This window comes from Micromesistius poutassou (assembly GCF_964030765.1).
Source record: "Micromesistius poutassou genome assembly, chromosome: 5".
Lineage (NCBI taxonomy): Eukaryota > Metazoa > Chordata > Actinopteri > Gadiformes > Gadidae > Micromesistius > Micromesistius poutassou.
Window position 1 is genome coordinate 14123656 of NC_140275.1, and position 18878 is coordinate 14142533.

Consider the following 18878-nt stretch of genomic DNA (forward strand, 5'->3'; position numbering starts at 1 on the left):
GGGGGGGGGAAAAAAAAAAACGTTCCGTTCCACTACTGTGGTCTTGTGGTTTGACGTGTTCTTGTATCGTGCGCTTGTGCTTAGTTTACCCCTTGAAACGCTGCTCAGCAGTCAAATTTCTATGGATTTTTCTTTACCGTAAGAAATGTTCAGTATTGACTGGAAGCATTGATTGGACAGACAAAGGTGACTAATCAAGCTCTCCTTTCTACCGTTGTCTCCTACTATTTCGCTCTCTCTCTGATTCTTTGACTCACTCTCTCAATCCATAGTTGCTCCCTCTGAGTCTCTCTCTAGCATTGTCTTGTCATCTCTGTCTCTCTCTCTCTCTCTCCATCTCCCTTCTATCCACCGCCAATGCTCAGCAGGGCCAGGCTCTGCAGAGCGGATCCGCCTGGAGTCTGGGCTCCACGGCCTGGCCTGGCTCTCACCATGACTGCAGCGTGTTTATAATGGAAACAGTTGGGGGGGGGGGGGACGGGGGGACGACACTCCTCCCATCGTATCTTAAGGCATGAAGTACTGCAAACCAGGAAAGCAGGTTAAGGTTTAGCAGAGGAGCACCACGCAGACACCCTGCAGGCCATATGTTTATGTTGGTGGCGGTGCGTCAATGTCTGGCGGCGTGTGTTTTGTCATCGGTCTCCTGGTTACCGACAGATCCTCGGTCAGATCCTTGTTGAGATTGTGTCCGCGAGCGGGAGGTAATGCATCACGCACTTCATAACACGTCGCCCTGAATTACAGTTATTAGTTGTTATGGAATTAACGTCAACACACAACGGTGACACGCGAAGGCGCACTGCGTACTGACGCTGTGTGTAGTACAATGCACCAAAAAAAAATACACAAACCTCACCTCAGCCTGCTCTGCTCAATCTACAGCGTCTCGCAAGGAAGAGACCTTCTGCCAAACCCACGCCATGGGGCTTGTCTTACCTTTCTTCCACCTCACCACAACAATGGACCTTGCTGTTGCGGGCAGCGTGGGTGGGCGGGCGGGCGGGGGGGGATGGGGGATGGGGGCTGGGGGGTGGGGGGTGGGTGGGGGGGCGGGGGAGAGAGCTGGCTGCATCCCAACAGTGGAAAAACAGTCAACACACACACTGGCTGGGTAGAGGAGTAACTCCGACACCGTTCGTTTCCTTCCCTTTTTTGGGGGGGGGGGTTGAGAGAGCGTAAGCCGCTCTCTCTCTCTCCCGCGGCCCCGTGGGTCTCTGGGGCACCGGTGGTCCGCTTGACCTACAAGGGGCCCAGACGGGATGACCCGCTGGTCATCCCTGCGGCCATCTGGCACCGGCGTCTTGCGGAGCTTACCGTACCCGTGCGAGTGCCCGGCGCAGATCCTTAAGGCCCAGCGTAAGACCGCTTAGGAGGTCTTAATCTCTGCGAAACCGCTATGGGCCGTACTGGCGGCGAGCTCGGGCCGGCCACGCCCAGTCCCCGGGTCAGGGGGTTCCTTCGGCCCAGACCGGACTCCTGCCTCTGTGTCGCTTAGTTTTTTTTTTGTTTTTTTTTCGGTCGGGTCGGTCGGTGTGGTTCTGGTAGAACCCCGACACGTAACCATAGTGATGCAAGTCACACTTTTTTCACGCAATCAAGTTCGTTATTCATTTTGGTTTGTCAGGGTGGCCGAAATCTGGCCTGGACTTGCCCTGAGACTGCTTTAGCGGTACCTCTTTGGTTTGTATGGGTGCTGTATGGGCGGATCTGTGGGTGGAGGGCGGGGGGGTGGCGGGTGCTCGTGGGGAAAGCCCAAGTCGGTCTCTGCTTACACAGAGGTCACTGCCGGACTGTTTGTCTGCCAGTGCAGGGGCCACAGTCTTCCAGGAGAGGGCCTTGGCCACGGACGGGCAGGCAGGCAGGCGAGTGAGCCAGCCAGACAGGCAGCCAGCCGCATCGTCTGCAGTCTGGGTCCGGGGCTACAGCCGGGGACTAGGGCAGCTCATGTTACCCAGACAGATTTTTTAACACTGTTTGGGTCCGCTCGGCTTTCCAGTCAGGCCTCTGGGCCAAACGTGGCAGAGGTGACTTAATCTGTCATTAAACTCACGTTACACCCGGACAGAGACGCTTCTCTGGGGGGGGGGGGGGGGGCGCAGAGGCAGACTCTCGCGCTCCCGCTCACTGGCATGGCTCGCTGGGTTTCCAGCAGACACAAAGAATACCAACTCCCACCCCCTCCTCCCCACCCCTCCTCCTCCTCCTCCTCCTCCTCCTCTCCCCCACTCCCCCCCTCCTCTCCCCCGGCTCCCCAGCTCCCCTCATGCCACACACCAGGGCACATCCAGACAGCCAAGCCAGGTCTAGACAAAAGCAATTTCGAGTCGTTTGACTGTGTGACAGGCACACGCTCGGAATTGCTTATCTTATCCGAGGGAGGTGCACACCCTCTCTACCTGCTCTCTGCCGTTTGGTGCACATTGTTACACAGGTTGGTGACACGGTGCTCCAACCAGATACAGATATAGATCCTATGGACAGACAATATACCAATGTATATTTTGATACATTTTCGGTTGGGACTCTGCAGAATATTGGATAAAGGGGTTGAACTGATAACAGCGGACCTATGGAATTGTGTTGAGGCTGTTTCTTCTAAGGTCGTTAGCAAGTGTTGTATGACCTCATTCGGCAGTCTTTACGTTATTATGGGAAACTTCAAAACCTAAAGGACGTAAGGAGTGAGTCCACAGTGTTCCCAGTTCATCACTGTGCATGTCTGATATATTCTGTCATTGTTAATGAGGCGTTCCTTCATCAATTCGTTGTTAGGGTCACTACACCAGTCCTACCAAACGTCACTGCATCGCACACACACTGTGTGTGTGTGTGTGTGTGTGTGTGTGTGTGTGTGTGTGTGTGTGTGTGTGTGTGTGTGTGTGTGTGTGTGTGTGTGTGTGTGTGTGTGTGTGTGTGTGTGTGTGTGTGTGTGTGTGTGTGTGTAAATATGAGCCAGAGGAAGAAACCAATTTGTGACTATCATGACTGCAATAATCTGCTGTGGAATGTGGTGTGATTTAGTTACACCTCATGTTTAATGCAGATGATGTGGCCAGTGGAGCTCAGCCCCTCGTCAAAAGCTCAGCCATTCCCCCCCCAGAAGAACCCTCTTATACTTCTAACCCTCTTAGAAGTGTTTGCGGCAATGTTTAAATCCGATGCAATGAACACGTTAAAAAACGAATGCACCTTAATGTTTCTAATGGCAGGCGGTTAGAGCGAGTCATGTGTCTTTTGGCACAGCGCTGATCCCTCTTATCCTCATACATACATGCACAGTAAACATTTGCTAGCCTTACATGACCCTTTGCATCAATAAATGCCAAAAAAGCGTTTAATTACTTCCATGACATGAATGGACTGGTGTTGCATGCCCTGTTCTGTCATTAGGGGGCTGTGGGGAGACTGCATTATCATTAGGGAGGTGTGTGTCATAATGCCGCGCTATGGACACAGCAGGAGAGCTGGAACATTCCTGCCAATGACCTGCCTTTACTTTTAGCTTTAAGTCTTAGTGAGCCATCACTGGGATGTAACTGGTTGTGACACACACGCACACATGCACCCCCACACACACACACACACACACGCAACACACACAGGCCAGCGCGCACGCACGCACGCTCACACACTGGAAGACCTGCCAACACATAAATAGAAACCAGGTGCTGAAGTAAGCGTAGATGTCTGAACTTCATCACGAAGTCCTCTTCTCTCCTACAATAGATACTACAGCCCTTCGTAGCCTAGGTTTTAATCTGAGCACCTTCTCAGTGCAAACTTAACAACCACCTCCACCGCCATGGTGGAGGTGAGGGTGGAGAAGGTGGTGGTTGTTATGGTGGAGGTTGAGGTGGTGGTGGTGGTGGTTGTTGTGGTGGAGGTGACATTAAAGGTGGTGGTTGTGGTGGAGGTGGAGCTGATAGTGAAGGTGGTGATTGTTATGGCGGAGGTGAAGGTGGTTGTTGTGGTGGAGGTGATAGTTGTTGGGGAAGTGTGGGGGGGGGCGGGTGCTGGTGGAGGTGATAGTGGTGGTGTTGGCCACCACGACTAAACACACTTCCTAACTCCCCAAGTGTGTATACAAAGGACTGTGAGAAGGCGGCGGCGCGTTTACCGGAGGATATTTACAGTGGCTGAGGATGGAACCCGCCAGCCGTCCATGCTGGCTTCCCAAACCTTGCTCAGCTTTTTCCTGTGCGGCCGTTTCAGGTGACCTGAAACGTGTCCTTCTCAAGCAGAGGACAGGAGGCTCTTTTGCCTTAAGAGATTAACCAGTGAATAAATAGTTGAATATATAAGGGGTTAGTCTGCCTCTGCTCCACCTTCCTCCACCTTCCTTCTGATTGGGCGAGTCACCTGAGGTTGAAGATCTCCTGGAGATCAACACCTGCTTAGAATCGACACCTTTTTTTATGATCTCTTCACTGGCAACGCAATAGCAAATGTGTTTAGTGAACAAAGAAACGACCACATACCGCACAGGAATGTATCTCTTTATTTCATTAGTGCGACGGTGTCACGAAGGACAAACTGTTTGGGACTCCTAAGTGGCGGTTAAATTGTAACGTGTGTTTGCTGTCGTCACCTGGACAGCAGCTGCTCTCCGGCTCCGCGGCCGAACCCCATGTCGCCGTCTCCCCGGGTTCACTCGTGTCTTTCTCTCTGTGGCTCTCCCCCCCCCCCCCCTGCACAGGTCAAGAAGTACTTTGAGTTGGAGCCGCTGGCCCGGGGGAAACGCTGGATCCTGGAGGGCAGCAACGTGGACAACATGGAGACGGTGAAGGAGACCTTCGGCCAGTTCATCAGCCTGCTGGAGGACAAGGACACAGAGCCCGCCAGGATATGATGCTAGCCCGACTAGCCCGGACTCTAGTGGCTCATGAGATCACGATCAAGATGTAGGCTACCGCATTCTCCGAGTGTGTACACGCACGCACGCACGCACACACACACACACACACACACACACACACACACACACACACACACACACACACACACACACACACACACACACACACACACACACACACACACACACAAGCGTACATGTGAATGCACAAACTCAAACGATAATGTAAAAACGCAACACGTTTCAATAGTTGATTCTTTGTTGCTGCCGTTTAAAAACCACTGTATAGGCAACTTCAAAACCCAACCCACCGGGCGGGGCATGGAGTCTTACGGCTCTGCTCCAGTCCCTTCAAATGAATATGAATGACTCTAATCTCCCTAATGTTCTCATTGGACACACGCACATACAGAGTGAACACACCTATACACACACACGCACGCACACACGCACACACACACACACACACACACACACACACACACACACACACACACACACACACACACACACACACACACACACACACAAACAAACACATGCCCACACACCATGCCCACACACGCACGCACATACGCCCACACACAAAGAAGAGCCCAGGTTGTCTGTAAATACCTCCAGCATCTTTCACTAATTACGTCGCAGGATGTTTGGGTCAGCACGATTGATTGTCGGTCCACTTCAAACCTAAACTGTACTGTGCAGTCGTCATGCGTCCTTCTCCTTTTGACTCTGTATCGAGGAATGTCGTTGCCTCTGTATCGAGGAATGTCGTTGCGTAATTGGAGTGTAGTCCAAAGCCTTACGTGGTGTGTGTGTGTGTGTGTGTGTGTGTGTGCGTGTTATGTACAGTAGTTACATAACCATGTGTCTCGGCACAGACCGTTGTCTAGTCGGATGAATCATTGGAATATGTTGATAAGTATCGTGTACATACAATAGGAGAGCATACTCCCTCTCTCCCCTCCCCCTCCCATGTGCGGCCAAAAGCCTGCTTCTACGGTTATTAGGACTTAGTAACTTGATGGAGAAAATCAGGCTATTTTGGAGAACACGTCTGAATGCTTTTTTTTTCTTTTTTTTATGTGTAACTTGAGATATATTTTGTAGCTAATTATGAAATCAGTTAACATTTACAAACTGCTTTAGAACACATCAAGGTTTTTATAAATATGTCACGTTGCTTTGTTTATAAAGACTTAATCCCAGACCAAGAGCCAATGATTGACCTTGCTTGGTGTATCCGTAGAGAAATGAAATGGGTCCTCGCCTTGTTGTTGGAGTGGATGCCCCCCCTTTTTCTTTGATTTCCCACTTCTCTGTTTGTCCTGTCACTCCCCAGTCCGACCTCTCGTGTGTGTGGTGTGTGTGTGTGTGTGTGTGTGTGTGTGTGTGTGTGTGTGTGTGTGTGTGTGTGTGTGTGTGTGTGTGTGTGTGTGTGTGTGTGTGTGTGTGTGTGTGTGTGTTCTTTTTATTTGACACACTCCGACTCGGGGGCCAGTGGCTCCCCACCACACTGCTGTCCCATCAGGGTGGAATACAAACTCTATCAATCAGCCCGGCCAGCAGCTGCATCTGACAAGTCCCTGTCCGACACACTAATGCCTTCCAACTGTCTGTGAAGACCCCTCCCTGTCTGCCACCCCATTGCCTTGTCTATCGCGGACCACCCCAGCATACCCCACCACCACCACCACCACATACACATCCAAACTCATCCCCACCGTCTAAGACCTCCCCTGGATCCCCCGCCAATCCCTGGGTCCTATACGTCCCCACTGTGGTATGTGGTCTCCCCCCCCCCCCCCCCCCCCCCCCACCCACCCAACAGCTCTGTGTAGACTCCACACCTGCGCAGTGTGTGATATTTTTATGTGCCACAGGTGTGCTTATGTCCCATGCGCCTCTTGAGGAACAAAACATTCTGTATCGTTGACGGGTTGTGTTTTCTTTTTTTTTGTCTCTTTTGTTTTTAATATATATATATATATATATTTACAGTGTATGTTTCGTCTTTTGTATGGTTCAGCGGAGAAGTTTATGAAACAAATGTGGTTGTTGTTGTCTTTCCTGCGATCCAGCCATCGAGGTCGATTAGATAAGAAGTGTCTACCTGACATTCGAGGGTTCGCGTCACCCCCCCCCCCCCCCCCCCCCCACGTCTGAGCATGTGCAGACGAAACCTTGGACTTCCGGGCGCCAGACCGGCATGAAGCACCTTCAAAGGCCGACGGTGTGACCTTATGTATCCTCCCCGTACGGTTCTTGTATCTGCTGTGTATTGTTAATGAATACAACCCAACCCCCCCCCCTCACACACCCCACCCCGATTGTCCCAACGGTGGGGGGATACGTTGCAGTCTCACCTGTGGCCCACAGGTGTTTCCAGGATGCTGGTTTTGAAAAAAAAGGTCTGCCAAAAAAAAAAAAAGATCTGCCAATTGTCTTTTTTTGGAATCTGCCTTTTCTTTAGTTTGTTTCATTCACTAGTTTGAACACAGGATCATTCGTAACGCCGAGAAGCACAGCCCGCTCCATCTGGTTGGTGTTAAGAGCGAGCAGCATAGCAAACATCACCGTAGGTTTTAAAACCGTTCGTTAAAGTATGTTGTTTTTTTTTCTTTGATTTTATGAGTTTTGTCTAAAATGGCAATTAAAATTTTGAAAAGCAAAATTGTGTTTTGTTGTCTGTTTGTTATCGTTTGTGGTTTGTGTCAATACATTTTCAAGTTGTTGACAGTCCCCAGATCAAAACCATTAACACAATACATGTGGATATGAACAGGGGATTAGCCGCAAATATTTGCAACCCGGATATTTGTAATGATAATTCATCAGACTGAGTGTTGTGGATAAACATTTCAGTGTGATTGATCAAAGACGGTGTTATTGAAGTTAGGAACATGCATTGGCATTTCATATAAAAATTAATGGAATATAATTTGCTTGTCTAGGGTTTAGGTCTTCATAACCGCAGACATTTTGGGTTTTTTCGCTGTAAAATGGACCCTTGGATAAAGTGGACTTTAATTGTGTTTTTGAATATAATGATTGTATTAGATGACCCCACCCTTCTAATGGAGTGATGCTGAAGAACTTCAGCGGGTAAAGACTGAAATAAAACTTTAATAGATTCAAGAGTCCGACGAGCAGCTCTGAACCAACTTTGAACCAAGTGAGGCGTGAGGAGTAGCTGACAGGAGGTTTACGCACACACACGCACACACACACACGCACACACACACACACACACACTCCTCCCTCTCCTTCACATTAACCGTGTGGCTTTAATACAATGTGTGTCGCACAGGTTGCCGTGGCGACTCTTTGATCCCGTTTCCCAGTGTGTGCCTGTGGGCAGACAGGCAGTTCCTCAGTCTGCTGAGCAGAGCAGACACCACGGCCTGGTGCTCCTCTCCTGCTCCCTCTCTTCTCTCTCTTTGCCCCCCTTCTCACTCTCCTCCCTCACTTTCCTTCTCTTGGTTTTTGTTGTTTTCAAACTCTGCTTTGAAAAAAAAAAAGAATCTGTTCTTTTATCCATTGATTTTTTTCTGATCTATCTCCGTATGTCGCTCTCGCTCGCTGTCTCTGTCTCCTTGTCTAGAGCTCTCTGTGTCTACCGCTCTCTCTCTCTGTCTACCTCTCTCACTCTCTCTCTGTCTACCTCTGTCTGTCTCTCTCTCTCTCTCTGTCTACCGCTCTCACTCTCTCTCTCTCTCTGCCTCTGTCTCTGTCTGTCTAGAGCTCTCTGTGTCTACCTCTCTCTCTCTCGCTCTCTCTCTCTCTCCATGCTAAAAGATACGACCCTCAGAGTGGTCATCTGAAAGCCCAGGGCCAAGACCCCAGAGAGGAGACCCTCAGGGGCCAAAGGAGATTATATTTCAATCTTTCAAGATTCAAAGGTCTTATTGCTTTAGCCAAAAAACTTAAATAAGATACAAAATAATAGTAGAAGAAATTGCCAAAATTTGATATAAATCTAATTGTGAATGCAATGGGAAAGTTAGGCTATAATGTAAGTTAATGTGGTAATGGTCAGTATAAGCTTGAGGTATTGATAGTATGACACCATCTTGCTGTCGCTCTTTTCTCTTGTTCTCTTTCTCTCGCTGTGTCTTTCGCTCTGTCTCTTACTCTGTCTGACTCTTGCTCTCTTTATTTCTCTCTCCCTCCCTTCGTCACTTGCTCTCTCGCACACACACACACACACAGACTCTTCCCCTGCTCCTCTTCATCAGTTTGGGTGTGTCCCTGTGTCTAGCCTGGTCACTGATTATTTCCGATCCGTTTGTCTGTCTTACCGAAGCAGAGAATCCACTCACATCCGTCCTGCCTTAGATGATCTGTGTTCCCCTCTGTGGTGAACGCTCATAGAAGGCGACAGGTACACTCATTCACTAAATTAAGGGGGAAGAGATCCTATCAATATAAACTCAGAGATGCAGTGTCTTTGGCAATGAATGTGAATGCTGTTGACATAATTCTCTTCTTGATTCAACTCAATACCAAGTCCATGTAGAACTGTGTATTTAAAAACAGATATTCTACTTGTGTTTACTCTGAAACCAGTTTATGATTAGGTTGAATCTAGGTTCAATTTGATAACCGTGATTTGAGATATCGCTGTGTGTGTGTGTGTGTGTGTGTGTGTGGAATGCTGGGTTTTCTTAAGATATCACACATCCACACTCTATTCGCTTAAGGGCTTCTTTAAAATATAACTTGGAAGAATGCTTCTATTTTGTTATGGAAGGCATGGATGCAAATTTGATTTTAGATGTGTTTATGTCTATAATTGATTATTGAACTTCTGCACAAGGACTTTGAAAGATGTTTCACACAACCTGAAAGTTGGCAAAACTATGGGATAATATTACAAAATAAATCCTTGGATATTTACAGTTTGAAGGTTTTTTTTGTGACAAAGTTTAATAAAATAGAAAAACAGCTATTAAAAATATCAAATAAAAGGATAGAAGGGCAACTTTAATTCTATGAACACATTTGTATTTGGTTAAATGCTGGAGTTTCTAAAACAGTCCCACACATGCAGCGGCGCGGCGCTAATATAAACAGTATCTGATTACACGTCTGCAGAACCCTTGATCTCCTCCGGCTTTCACAAATGCAAATGCACCACCCGACAGGGGATCCCACGTTCGTTTACAGGACAAACACTAGGCCGCGCACACGTTTTCTTAAACTCGGCCAAGAATGCCTCCCTGGCCGCCGTCCTCCCCGCGGCTGTCCAGCGTGTGTCGGGAACGCGTCTCCCTGATAAGGCCCGGCCCCGCGTCGAGGTGGAACAGATGTTGTCCCTGGCATCCATCTGCTCCTTGTACTCCTGGTCTCCATGAGCAAGGGCTCAGGACATCCACAGGCCACGCCCCCACCTCCCCCCACCTTCACGATCAGTGGCCCCCGGCTCATCCCTGGGGAGGCTTTCTCCCCATCCCCGTGATAATATCCCATGAGGCATTGCACAATCAAAGACAAACACTGGCCCCTATCCGATGCGGTGACGCGCCACGCAAGCCGTGCGGCCCCCGGGGCCATCATTCATGCTGTGTTTTGGTAAGGGGGTGATTCCAGCCATTAACAGGCCAGACCCCCGGGTTTGATGTGTTTCCTCTTATTTATGTCATCACCCCCCCCCCCCGCCACCTCCCCTCACACACCCACCCACCCTCTCACCCACCCACACACCCATCCAACCAACCAACCTATCCATACACACCCCGACCCTCAAAACAAAAACACACACACACACACGCACACACACATGCACACACGCACATGCACGTGCACCCACACACAAACACAAACCCTTTTTAAAAACAAACAAGGATAAGGGGAAACAAAGCTGTAGATGATGTAATTGTAAGCTACACAGCGAAATGTGCACTGTGGTCCAAAATAATCATTGCCAGAATTGTTGGATGATTGCTCTTGAGTCACACTGGCGGAGATGACTGCTAAGTCCATGTGAGACTTCGTTTGGGGGAGAGAAATTTCACTTAGAATTGCAATATTTTGAAATAAAAAAAAGTGTCTCCTGGTTTTTTATTTTTACACAAAGACTTTTGGCTTTGTGTAAAACCATCACAGTGGAATTAGAATAATTCAAGCCAGGGGGAAATTCTCCGTTGGAGCTGAGTGTGAAAAGTTAGTTTTTATCGTGTTTTCAGTTGATACTATGTATGACATAGTATCACACAGTAAACATAATGTTTGATATGCATAGTATGTTCAAGCCAATTAACCAACAGCATAATTTTTTATATTTTGTTGATTGAGAGACTCAATTTAGCACAAAATGTGCAACCATATATTGACGGCGATATTTTGTGTTAACATTCTAATAAATGCAAAGGTACGTACATGTGCTAGCAGATATTTTTGTTCTAAGGGGTTTATTTCACAGAAATATGTAAATGTTCATTCCATCTGTGAGATGTATGCGTAGTTAGGATGTGGATGTTTGGTGTCATGTTATTTTATCATCCTGTATTCTGCTGAATAGGTAGCCTCTAGTCATTTCTAATGGTTGATGGATAATGACAATTAACATTTTGTTTTATGATCTTGTTAACTGGTTGAGTTTATTCCAACCGCTATATGTAACCTGATATACCCAGATAAATAAAACCATAATATATTGACTCCTAAGCATTGTATTGCCTCTGATGTAAAGTCCCACTTGGAAATGCCTAGTTGAATGTTCTTTTAGAGTAAAGCAAATACATTTTTACAGCATTATATATTTCTGTGAACTAACTGAATTCCATTCCACAGTCGTCATTTTGGGCACATTTTGCAGCTCTCATATATTATTAGACCTGAAATTCAACCGTACTTTACCAAACGACCTCCCTCCTAATGTTCCATGTTTGCTTGGATTTCAAAACTCCTCTGTGGGCGAACAGACTCCTCTTGGAGTCTGAGGGTCCTCTGTGAGATATTTACTCTGAATGGATGTTACAGATTTTGGCTTGGAGCTCGGCAGGGCTGTTCTTCTGCCAGCAACAGTCCTTCTCAATCTTTCCAATTGTGACATGTGAGAAGTATTTAGCTTCAGCTGGAGAGGATCCACTATGACTCACAGGCTAACCACCGCTAACACTTTCATCCAACCTATGGCACAATATGGCAATAGGTTATAGTTGTTTCTTTGTAAGACATATCGGGACAGGAGACCCACGTAGTCCGTATGATTTACCAATATGTGATTATTCATTCTTTTTTTTCATTTTATATTTTTCTATCTTCAAAGCTTTGTACAACAAACCTAATAAATACGAAACTGCCAGTCATTTTTGACAATTCATCAGTTCTCCTCGCATTACTACATTATACATATTTACTCATATTATTTTGAAATGGGTTCATGCATGTCATTTATACATGTTATGCACTTTTGATTCTCATTCTGTGTCTTTGACATGCATATTCAACAAAAAACCTTTGTCAAGTATATGTTTTAGACATTATACATTACACATTATAGCAGCACTGGACCATCAGGTATCAAGAGTAACTGTGTCTTCAGAAGCTCATAGTCAGTAATGATCTCATACAAATCATCATGTAAGTCAGTGTGTAAAAGCTTAATCTAAAACAAACAAACCAGCCATCATTCCCTTCAGCTCTACTCTGGCCAGTGTTTGTGGGGCCCGCCTCCTGTTTTCCTTTCTCCAGGTCCTGAGCGCCTCATCTGTCGGGTGGCTTCCGTGAGATCCTAGCTGCCCCGTCACTCACACTGTTGTCCTGAACGACCAGGGTCTGGCTCAGATCCATTTATCTTCCGCGCTTTCGCTCTCTCCCTCTTTCTCTCCTTCTCTCTATCCCTCATTCCTGCCTCTGTCCCTCTCTTGCGCTCCCTCCCTCTCTCCCTCTCCCTCTCTCTCTCTCTCTCTCTCTCTCTTCCTCTCTCTCTCACTCTCTTTCTCTCTCTCTTGCACTCTATTGCTCTCTCTTTATTTTACTCTTGCTTTCTCTCCCAAACAATCTCTCCCTCTTCTCTCTCTCCCTCTCGCTTTCTCTTTCTCTTTCTCTGTCTCTCTCTCTTCCCCCCCCCCCCCCCAGTGCTGATGGAGACCCCCATCCCAGGTGGCTCACACATCATAACAAGAGGGATCCGAGCTCTTGGTTTTCAGACAAACATCACTCACTGTCTTTGTTGTCTGAGGGACAGGGGAGGCTGGGTGAGGGGTGGGGGTGTAGGTTTATCTCTGGAAGATCTCTCCCGCTATCGCCTTCCACAGCCCCCCCCCCCCCCCATCCCATAGGAGCGGCTAAAAGCAAATGTCACTCAAGTAAAAGGTGTAGCATTCCTGTAGAAGGTCAATTAGTGGTGGTCCCTTTGCAATGCCTGAGTCGCAATTAGGTCCAAGTTTCGTTTTTTTTAGGAAAACTATAAAACTGAGCTGGGTTGAAGCGTTGTTCCTTTAGCACTGTATATTTCACATGACTTCACGTGTCTTACCACTCCTCTCATTGCATAGTTAAACCCTAACATAAATAATTGTAGATAAAGCTCCAATGCAAACTCAATTGCAAATTAAATTAAACTAAATTCAATTCAATTAAACTGAATTAAATACAGCTTCAAAGGAAGCTGTATTTAAACAATTGGATTTGTGTCTGGTACTGGAGTGTCCAACTCACACACAAGTTACTGTGACTTGAGACATTGCAGTCTCCCTTAGTTGTGTGTGTGTGTGTGTGTGTGTGTGTATGTGTGCCTGTGTGTGTGTGTGTGTGTGTGTGTGTGTGTGTGTGTGTATGCGTGTGTGTGTACGTATACGTTCATGAGTATGTTGGCTGCATGTTGAAATCCTTGTCATGTTCCACTATTTAAGAAGACTAGAAGCCGCTTGGCCCTCTGAACCTGCCACAAAGTCAGCCAGTCAGCCAATCAGCCAGTCTGCCTGTCAGCCAGTTAGCCAATGAGCCAGTCAGCCGGTCTGCGTGTCAGCCAGTCAGCCAATGAGCCAGTCAGCCTGTCAGCCACAGCGAAAGCCTTGCTCAATTTATATGACATTGACCCTGATTCACGATGTAGCACGTGTGAAACCTACGGCTCTCTAAGGCCCTGTGGTTTAATCGGCGGGGCCCAGTAGCAGCCGCTGGTGTAACAGCTTATTACCCAGCTGGTGCAGGTGCTACCCTGGGTCTGAGTCGTCCTCTCAGCCCTCTAGGGCTCCCCACGCGGCTCTGCGTCTCCGGGACTTTTTTTACGAGGGTGACCTGAACGCGCCCCGTCTTGAGCGGTCTAGACTCTCAGTTCCAAAGCGCCCCGCCGATGGCGTTCGCGGCTACTGGGACCGGGCTCACCACTGCTGTAGCGTTTGATCACTGGTGTTGGGCAATGAGGATTTCCTTTGTTTTACTGGGAAGTGTAAAAGTGTAATGATGATGATGCAGGATTATCCTCTCACGCTCTCTGGGAGACACTTGAGACTTTGATGATAAGCATTTGGGATAAATATATATAAGCCTTGGCTGTTTGGTACATGATTCAAATGTGTCAGATTTTTGTCACAAACATATATTATTAAAATTCGGGAGGAAGAATAGCTTGAACCGAACTGTGACCTTTTCTCACGATCAGGGCACTGTCTGCCAACTCGCGTCATTCTCATATTAAAACAAAACAACAGACACCAGCATCTCCGTGCATAACCAAACCTCTCTGATGACACGGGGCTCTCCGTGCACTGCACGGCACTTCATTAATCACTTACTAATTTATTGTAAATCTCCTCCTTTTAAAACCCAAAGGGCCCTTCCAATGCGATGGGGGCCTGTTGGGAGGGAGCAGCGCGGCACGGGGCCAACATCTGTAGGTGGATTAGTTCCCCAAACCCAAACAGTTTACTGGGGAACAGCGGCCCCTGTGACGTCACACTGTAGGCAGCTTGCAGCTCTTAAAACACAAGCGCTCTGTGTAGATAAAGAGGGAGAAAAAAAACACAACGCAGAATAAGTAGAGTGTCTTACAGCCACAATCTAGTAAACACATGATTTCCGCGGATCTAGAACACCTGTGTTTTGCAGATACGCACGTTTATGTGTGGGGGGGGGGTGGGGACCAAGTGGTTTGGAGGATATGGTGACCATATTTGGTCGCACCAAATAAATACTGCACTCGTTGCATTCGTTCAATTCCTTCATCCGGTGCATTGTAGATGACGCTGTCGCCCCTGGTCTTAAGTGAGATCTATCTATTGAGGAATACGGCCAAGAACACTGCCGGTGTCATACAAGGTTGGCGGTTCACAGCTTGTATGACCCAGGCATGTCGCAGTTATTTTTCGTGATGTCGGCCGTCGATGGGAAACCCTGTTCAGGCCGTCTCAGCTGACTGGGAATATGACACTAATAGACGTTAAATAATGGGAATAGGCTTAGGAGGGGCTGCCAGAAATAGTGTTGTAGGTATTGGGGATTAGGGTTAAATGTCAGAAGGGTCAGGTAAGATACCAGTTTAGATTGGTTTACAGGGGTTTGGTCTATTAAGCAGCTTGGACAATTGGTCTGTTTCTGGCTGCCTTTTTTTTCATGACACAACTTTAATGTATTCTAGGTGTAAGTGAACAGTAGCCCAAGTACTGTCGGATCACTGTCAAAGATAATCGTTATCCGATGCATACCAGACTGATTAACAGTTGTCACCAATTATCCAGCGATTGTATTTGGTAGTAAGTTAGTTCTCACGTTAACATTATGTAGTACCGTATGATAATCGGGCAGCAGGCCTGTTAGAAGCTGTGGCTATAGGCTTGAAGGCGCTTTCTTTTTGTTTACTTTAAGGATTTGGAATTTGCCTTTAAAGATCCCCTAATGGGATTAGCCAATGGGAGAAGTCCTGCCGTGTCCCTGTTGTGTTTCTGTTTCCCGCTTCAACCTTCTGGAGGTCTGACTATTGTTTATGTTGCCTATCCAGGTCTGCCTCTCACACGAGGTGTGCTAACAGTCAAAGTGCTACTTGACCATTAACACTGTGCGCTACTCAATCCTACCTTGATTCATATTGATATATCGCATGGCATTTAGGCCAACCCTTAAAAAAAAAAGGGGTCAAGTGAAAAGAAAAGGGCAGCAAATAATCATTTTTAACTACTATGTTTGGATTATTTTTAAAGAGATACCTTCATGTTTGTGGTTTCGCTTGAACAAATAACAATTGTACAATAATAACACATTCAATTAAAATAACATACATCAATTCTAATAGCAATGATTATTTTTGCTAAAGGGGATTAATAAACCAAGTTGCCTAACTTTTTTTCACTTCATCGAATCGAATGAAAAGGTGCTGTTGGTATTGAATTGATGAGTTGGATGAATAAATAAAGGTAGAAAAATAACACACACAACACACAAAAACAAGTTATTAAAATGGCCGACATTCCACGTCAGCCCGTTACATGGCTTGACAGCCTTGCATTCTCTTCTTTTTTTCCCCCCTTATTTCTTGTTTCACGTGTTGCCGCTGGACTGGTCCAGTCTCTACGAATCAGCCTGTTTCACATACACAAGATTAAGTAGCAAAAGTGACATCCAAGACCAATCGGGCCACCCAAGAGAACAGCGACCTGTGGAAAGGCTGTCAGAAGCCCCTTTTGCAACATTAATCTTCAAGCTTCTCCTGCACTGCCAACTTGCATCTCCTTCAACCAGGGCAGGGGAGAGAGGATGGAGCTCCCCCTGCTTTTCTCCTCTTCATCAATTAACTCTTTGGGGGACGCGTCATCGTCACCTGACAAGTGCCGGAGAACTTCAAACAAACATGAGCAGATTAATGAGTTTTCCAGACATGTTAAGAAAACGTTTGTTTCATTGGGTGATGATTGGGGGGGGGCGATTTTAATGAATTCTAGTGTTTTTGTTTTATGTATAATATCCAATGTAGCAATATCAGCCTGAATTGTAGGCCAATCATTATTTGTAGGCAAATAATAGGGTGTTTAAAGATAAATATAAAAAGGTTATATATATTATATATATATCATACAAATCCTAATAAATCTGCATATATGAATCAGTGAAAGAGTGTTGGAGTGTTGTTGCAGACTTGTAGGGAGCCATGGACGTCTATGCCCGGCTCCCTTACGTAACCTCCGTGACCCTTTTGTCTTCCCCTTAGCCAATAGGATCTTTGAAGTGTGTGGAGAGCTGGGGGTCCTGACCTCGGGGAGGAAAGCATCACATCCAAGCTGATAGTAATGGGACCATGGAGGAAGAAAAGATCAATACGTGTGCCATTGTATGCCTTTGGGAGCTGCCTTCTCAAACGTTTTTTTTCTGCCTTTAGCCGTTTAACGCCAAATTCATCATTGTGCGGCCAGAAGGAGAGTTGGCTGGGTTAGCATTTGCTCTGCGTTAGCCGCGTCCCATTGACTGGCAGAGCTACAGTAGCCTAGCTGTGGTTCATTCGAGGGGAATACACTTTCAATTCATTTCAAAGATGTCCAATGTGTAAGTGTAGCTTATTCAAAACGAGTGCCGAGAGACAGAACAACAAGATCTCAGTTTGTCAAGATGATGACACAGATGATTTTGCACTATTTTTGCCGACCCGAAACTACAGCTTCCCTGTGATGCACCGTTCCATGTAGACCCTCCCGCAACAAGCAGCTGATAATATCACTGTGCCAGCTGCGCCTCACAGGTATATAGAGCTGAATTATTGGTTGAATTGGTTGAATAGTCTTTTTCGCTCACCCCTAACTGGGTGAAGTGACCCGATAGCATTGGCCTAAGTATCAGCCATGATTAGAGCTGTTCAAATGCCAAGGAAAGGTGCTTCAACGCTTCCTTTCTTATATCCTTTAGTAGCATCCTTTACGAACGGAATGGAGGTAATGCTGTCCCACAATGCCTTGCTGCAGGAAGCTCTAAAGCGACGCACCATTCGGCCATTCAAACGATCAGTCATTACCCACAGTTATTTTCAAACAAACGTACTAAGTGGCATTCACTACGATAAACATGAGTGGACAGGAGGGTGAGGCTGATCAACTGAGCAACAATTCTCAATTCGTTTCACTGTTGTGAATGGAATCATATATTATTATTTTTTAATTATTTTATATTTTATATATATACATATACGTTTTTACAGAGTTGTCCACCTTTATACGTTTATAACGCCAGCATAAACAACAATGTAAGAACGTGCTGGGCGAAGTATCTAAGGTGCGCGTTTAGTAGTCCATCTTCTGAGCAGTGTTGTTTGACCCCGGCAGACCCCATGACATACGCCATGGCACAATGACGTAGCCTGGTGCACGGGCGGGCGGATTCTCTTGGCACAGCGGTCGTCCTAAGTTATTATGGATGCTGCTTCACATCTTTCCTTGACCTCATGACCTCATTTTCCATCAAGGGCAAGGAAAAGTGGTTAGGGATGTCTGATTTGTGAGATGACCTTACAGGCGACCTTAAAAGTTAGCCATCATGATGATCGCCGATTGTCAAATCTGCATTTGAAAACCAATGAACTGAAATTTGACTTCTTTTTTTTTTTTTTTGCCTTTTCCAAAACTTTTTTTTTTTGCTTTGTGGAAAGGACTGCATGTCACAATTTAGTTAGAACACTCTTACACAATCAATGATATTCTAACGTTGCATTGGTTGTTTTGCATATGCAGCTCAAAAGTCAATAAATACACCCAGGGTGACCATGTGTCTGAATGAAGTGTTGCCTGTGATTTTCTTGGGTTTCGATGAGCCAGCAATCATTGTCAATGTGAGATCTGCAGATCTACATCCTCCACAATGTGTTGCAACACAATCACAAGCACACAAGACCCCGGCGAAGCCCCAGCAAGTCCAGAGCACAGCTTTGGCTGTGGGCTAGCCAGGGTTGCGTGCCTCTTGCGGGGGCTAGGAAATTGACAGTATGAGTGTGACCAAAAACAATAGTGGTCATTGGGTCATCACTGATTTGGAGAGCGGTTGCGTGAGGGAGACCACCCCTCCTATCTAGATAGGTCTTGGTACGAGATCTACT

General features: G+C 46.6%; 1 protein-coding gene across 1 annotated transcript in view; it reads left to right on the forward strand.

Moving 5' to 3' along the window:
• Positions 1-5342, forward strand: part of LOC311343016 (ADP-ribosylation factor-like protein 15) — a gene marked incomplete at its 5' end in the record, with an annotated part of 77117 nt that extends 71775 nt beyond the window's left edge. The window contains 1 exon segment of the mRNA XM_084467866.1: positions 4700-5342. Coding sequence (XP_084323992.1) covers positions 4700-4852 — 153 coding nt within the window. The 3' untranslated portion in view covers positions 4853-5342.
• Positions 5343-18878: the final 13536 nt, after the last annotated feature.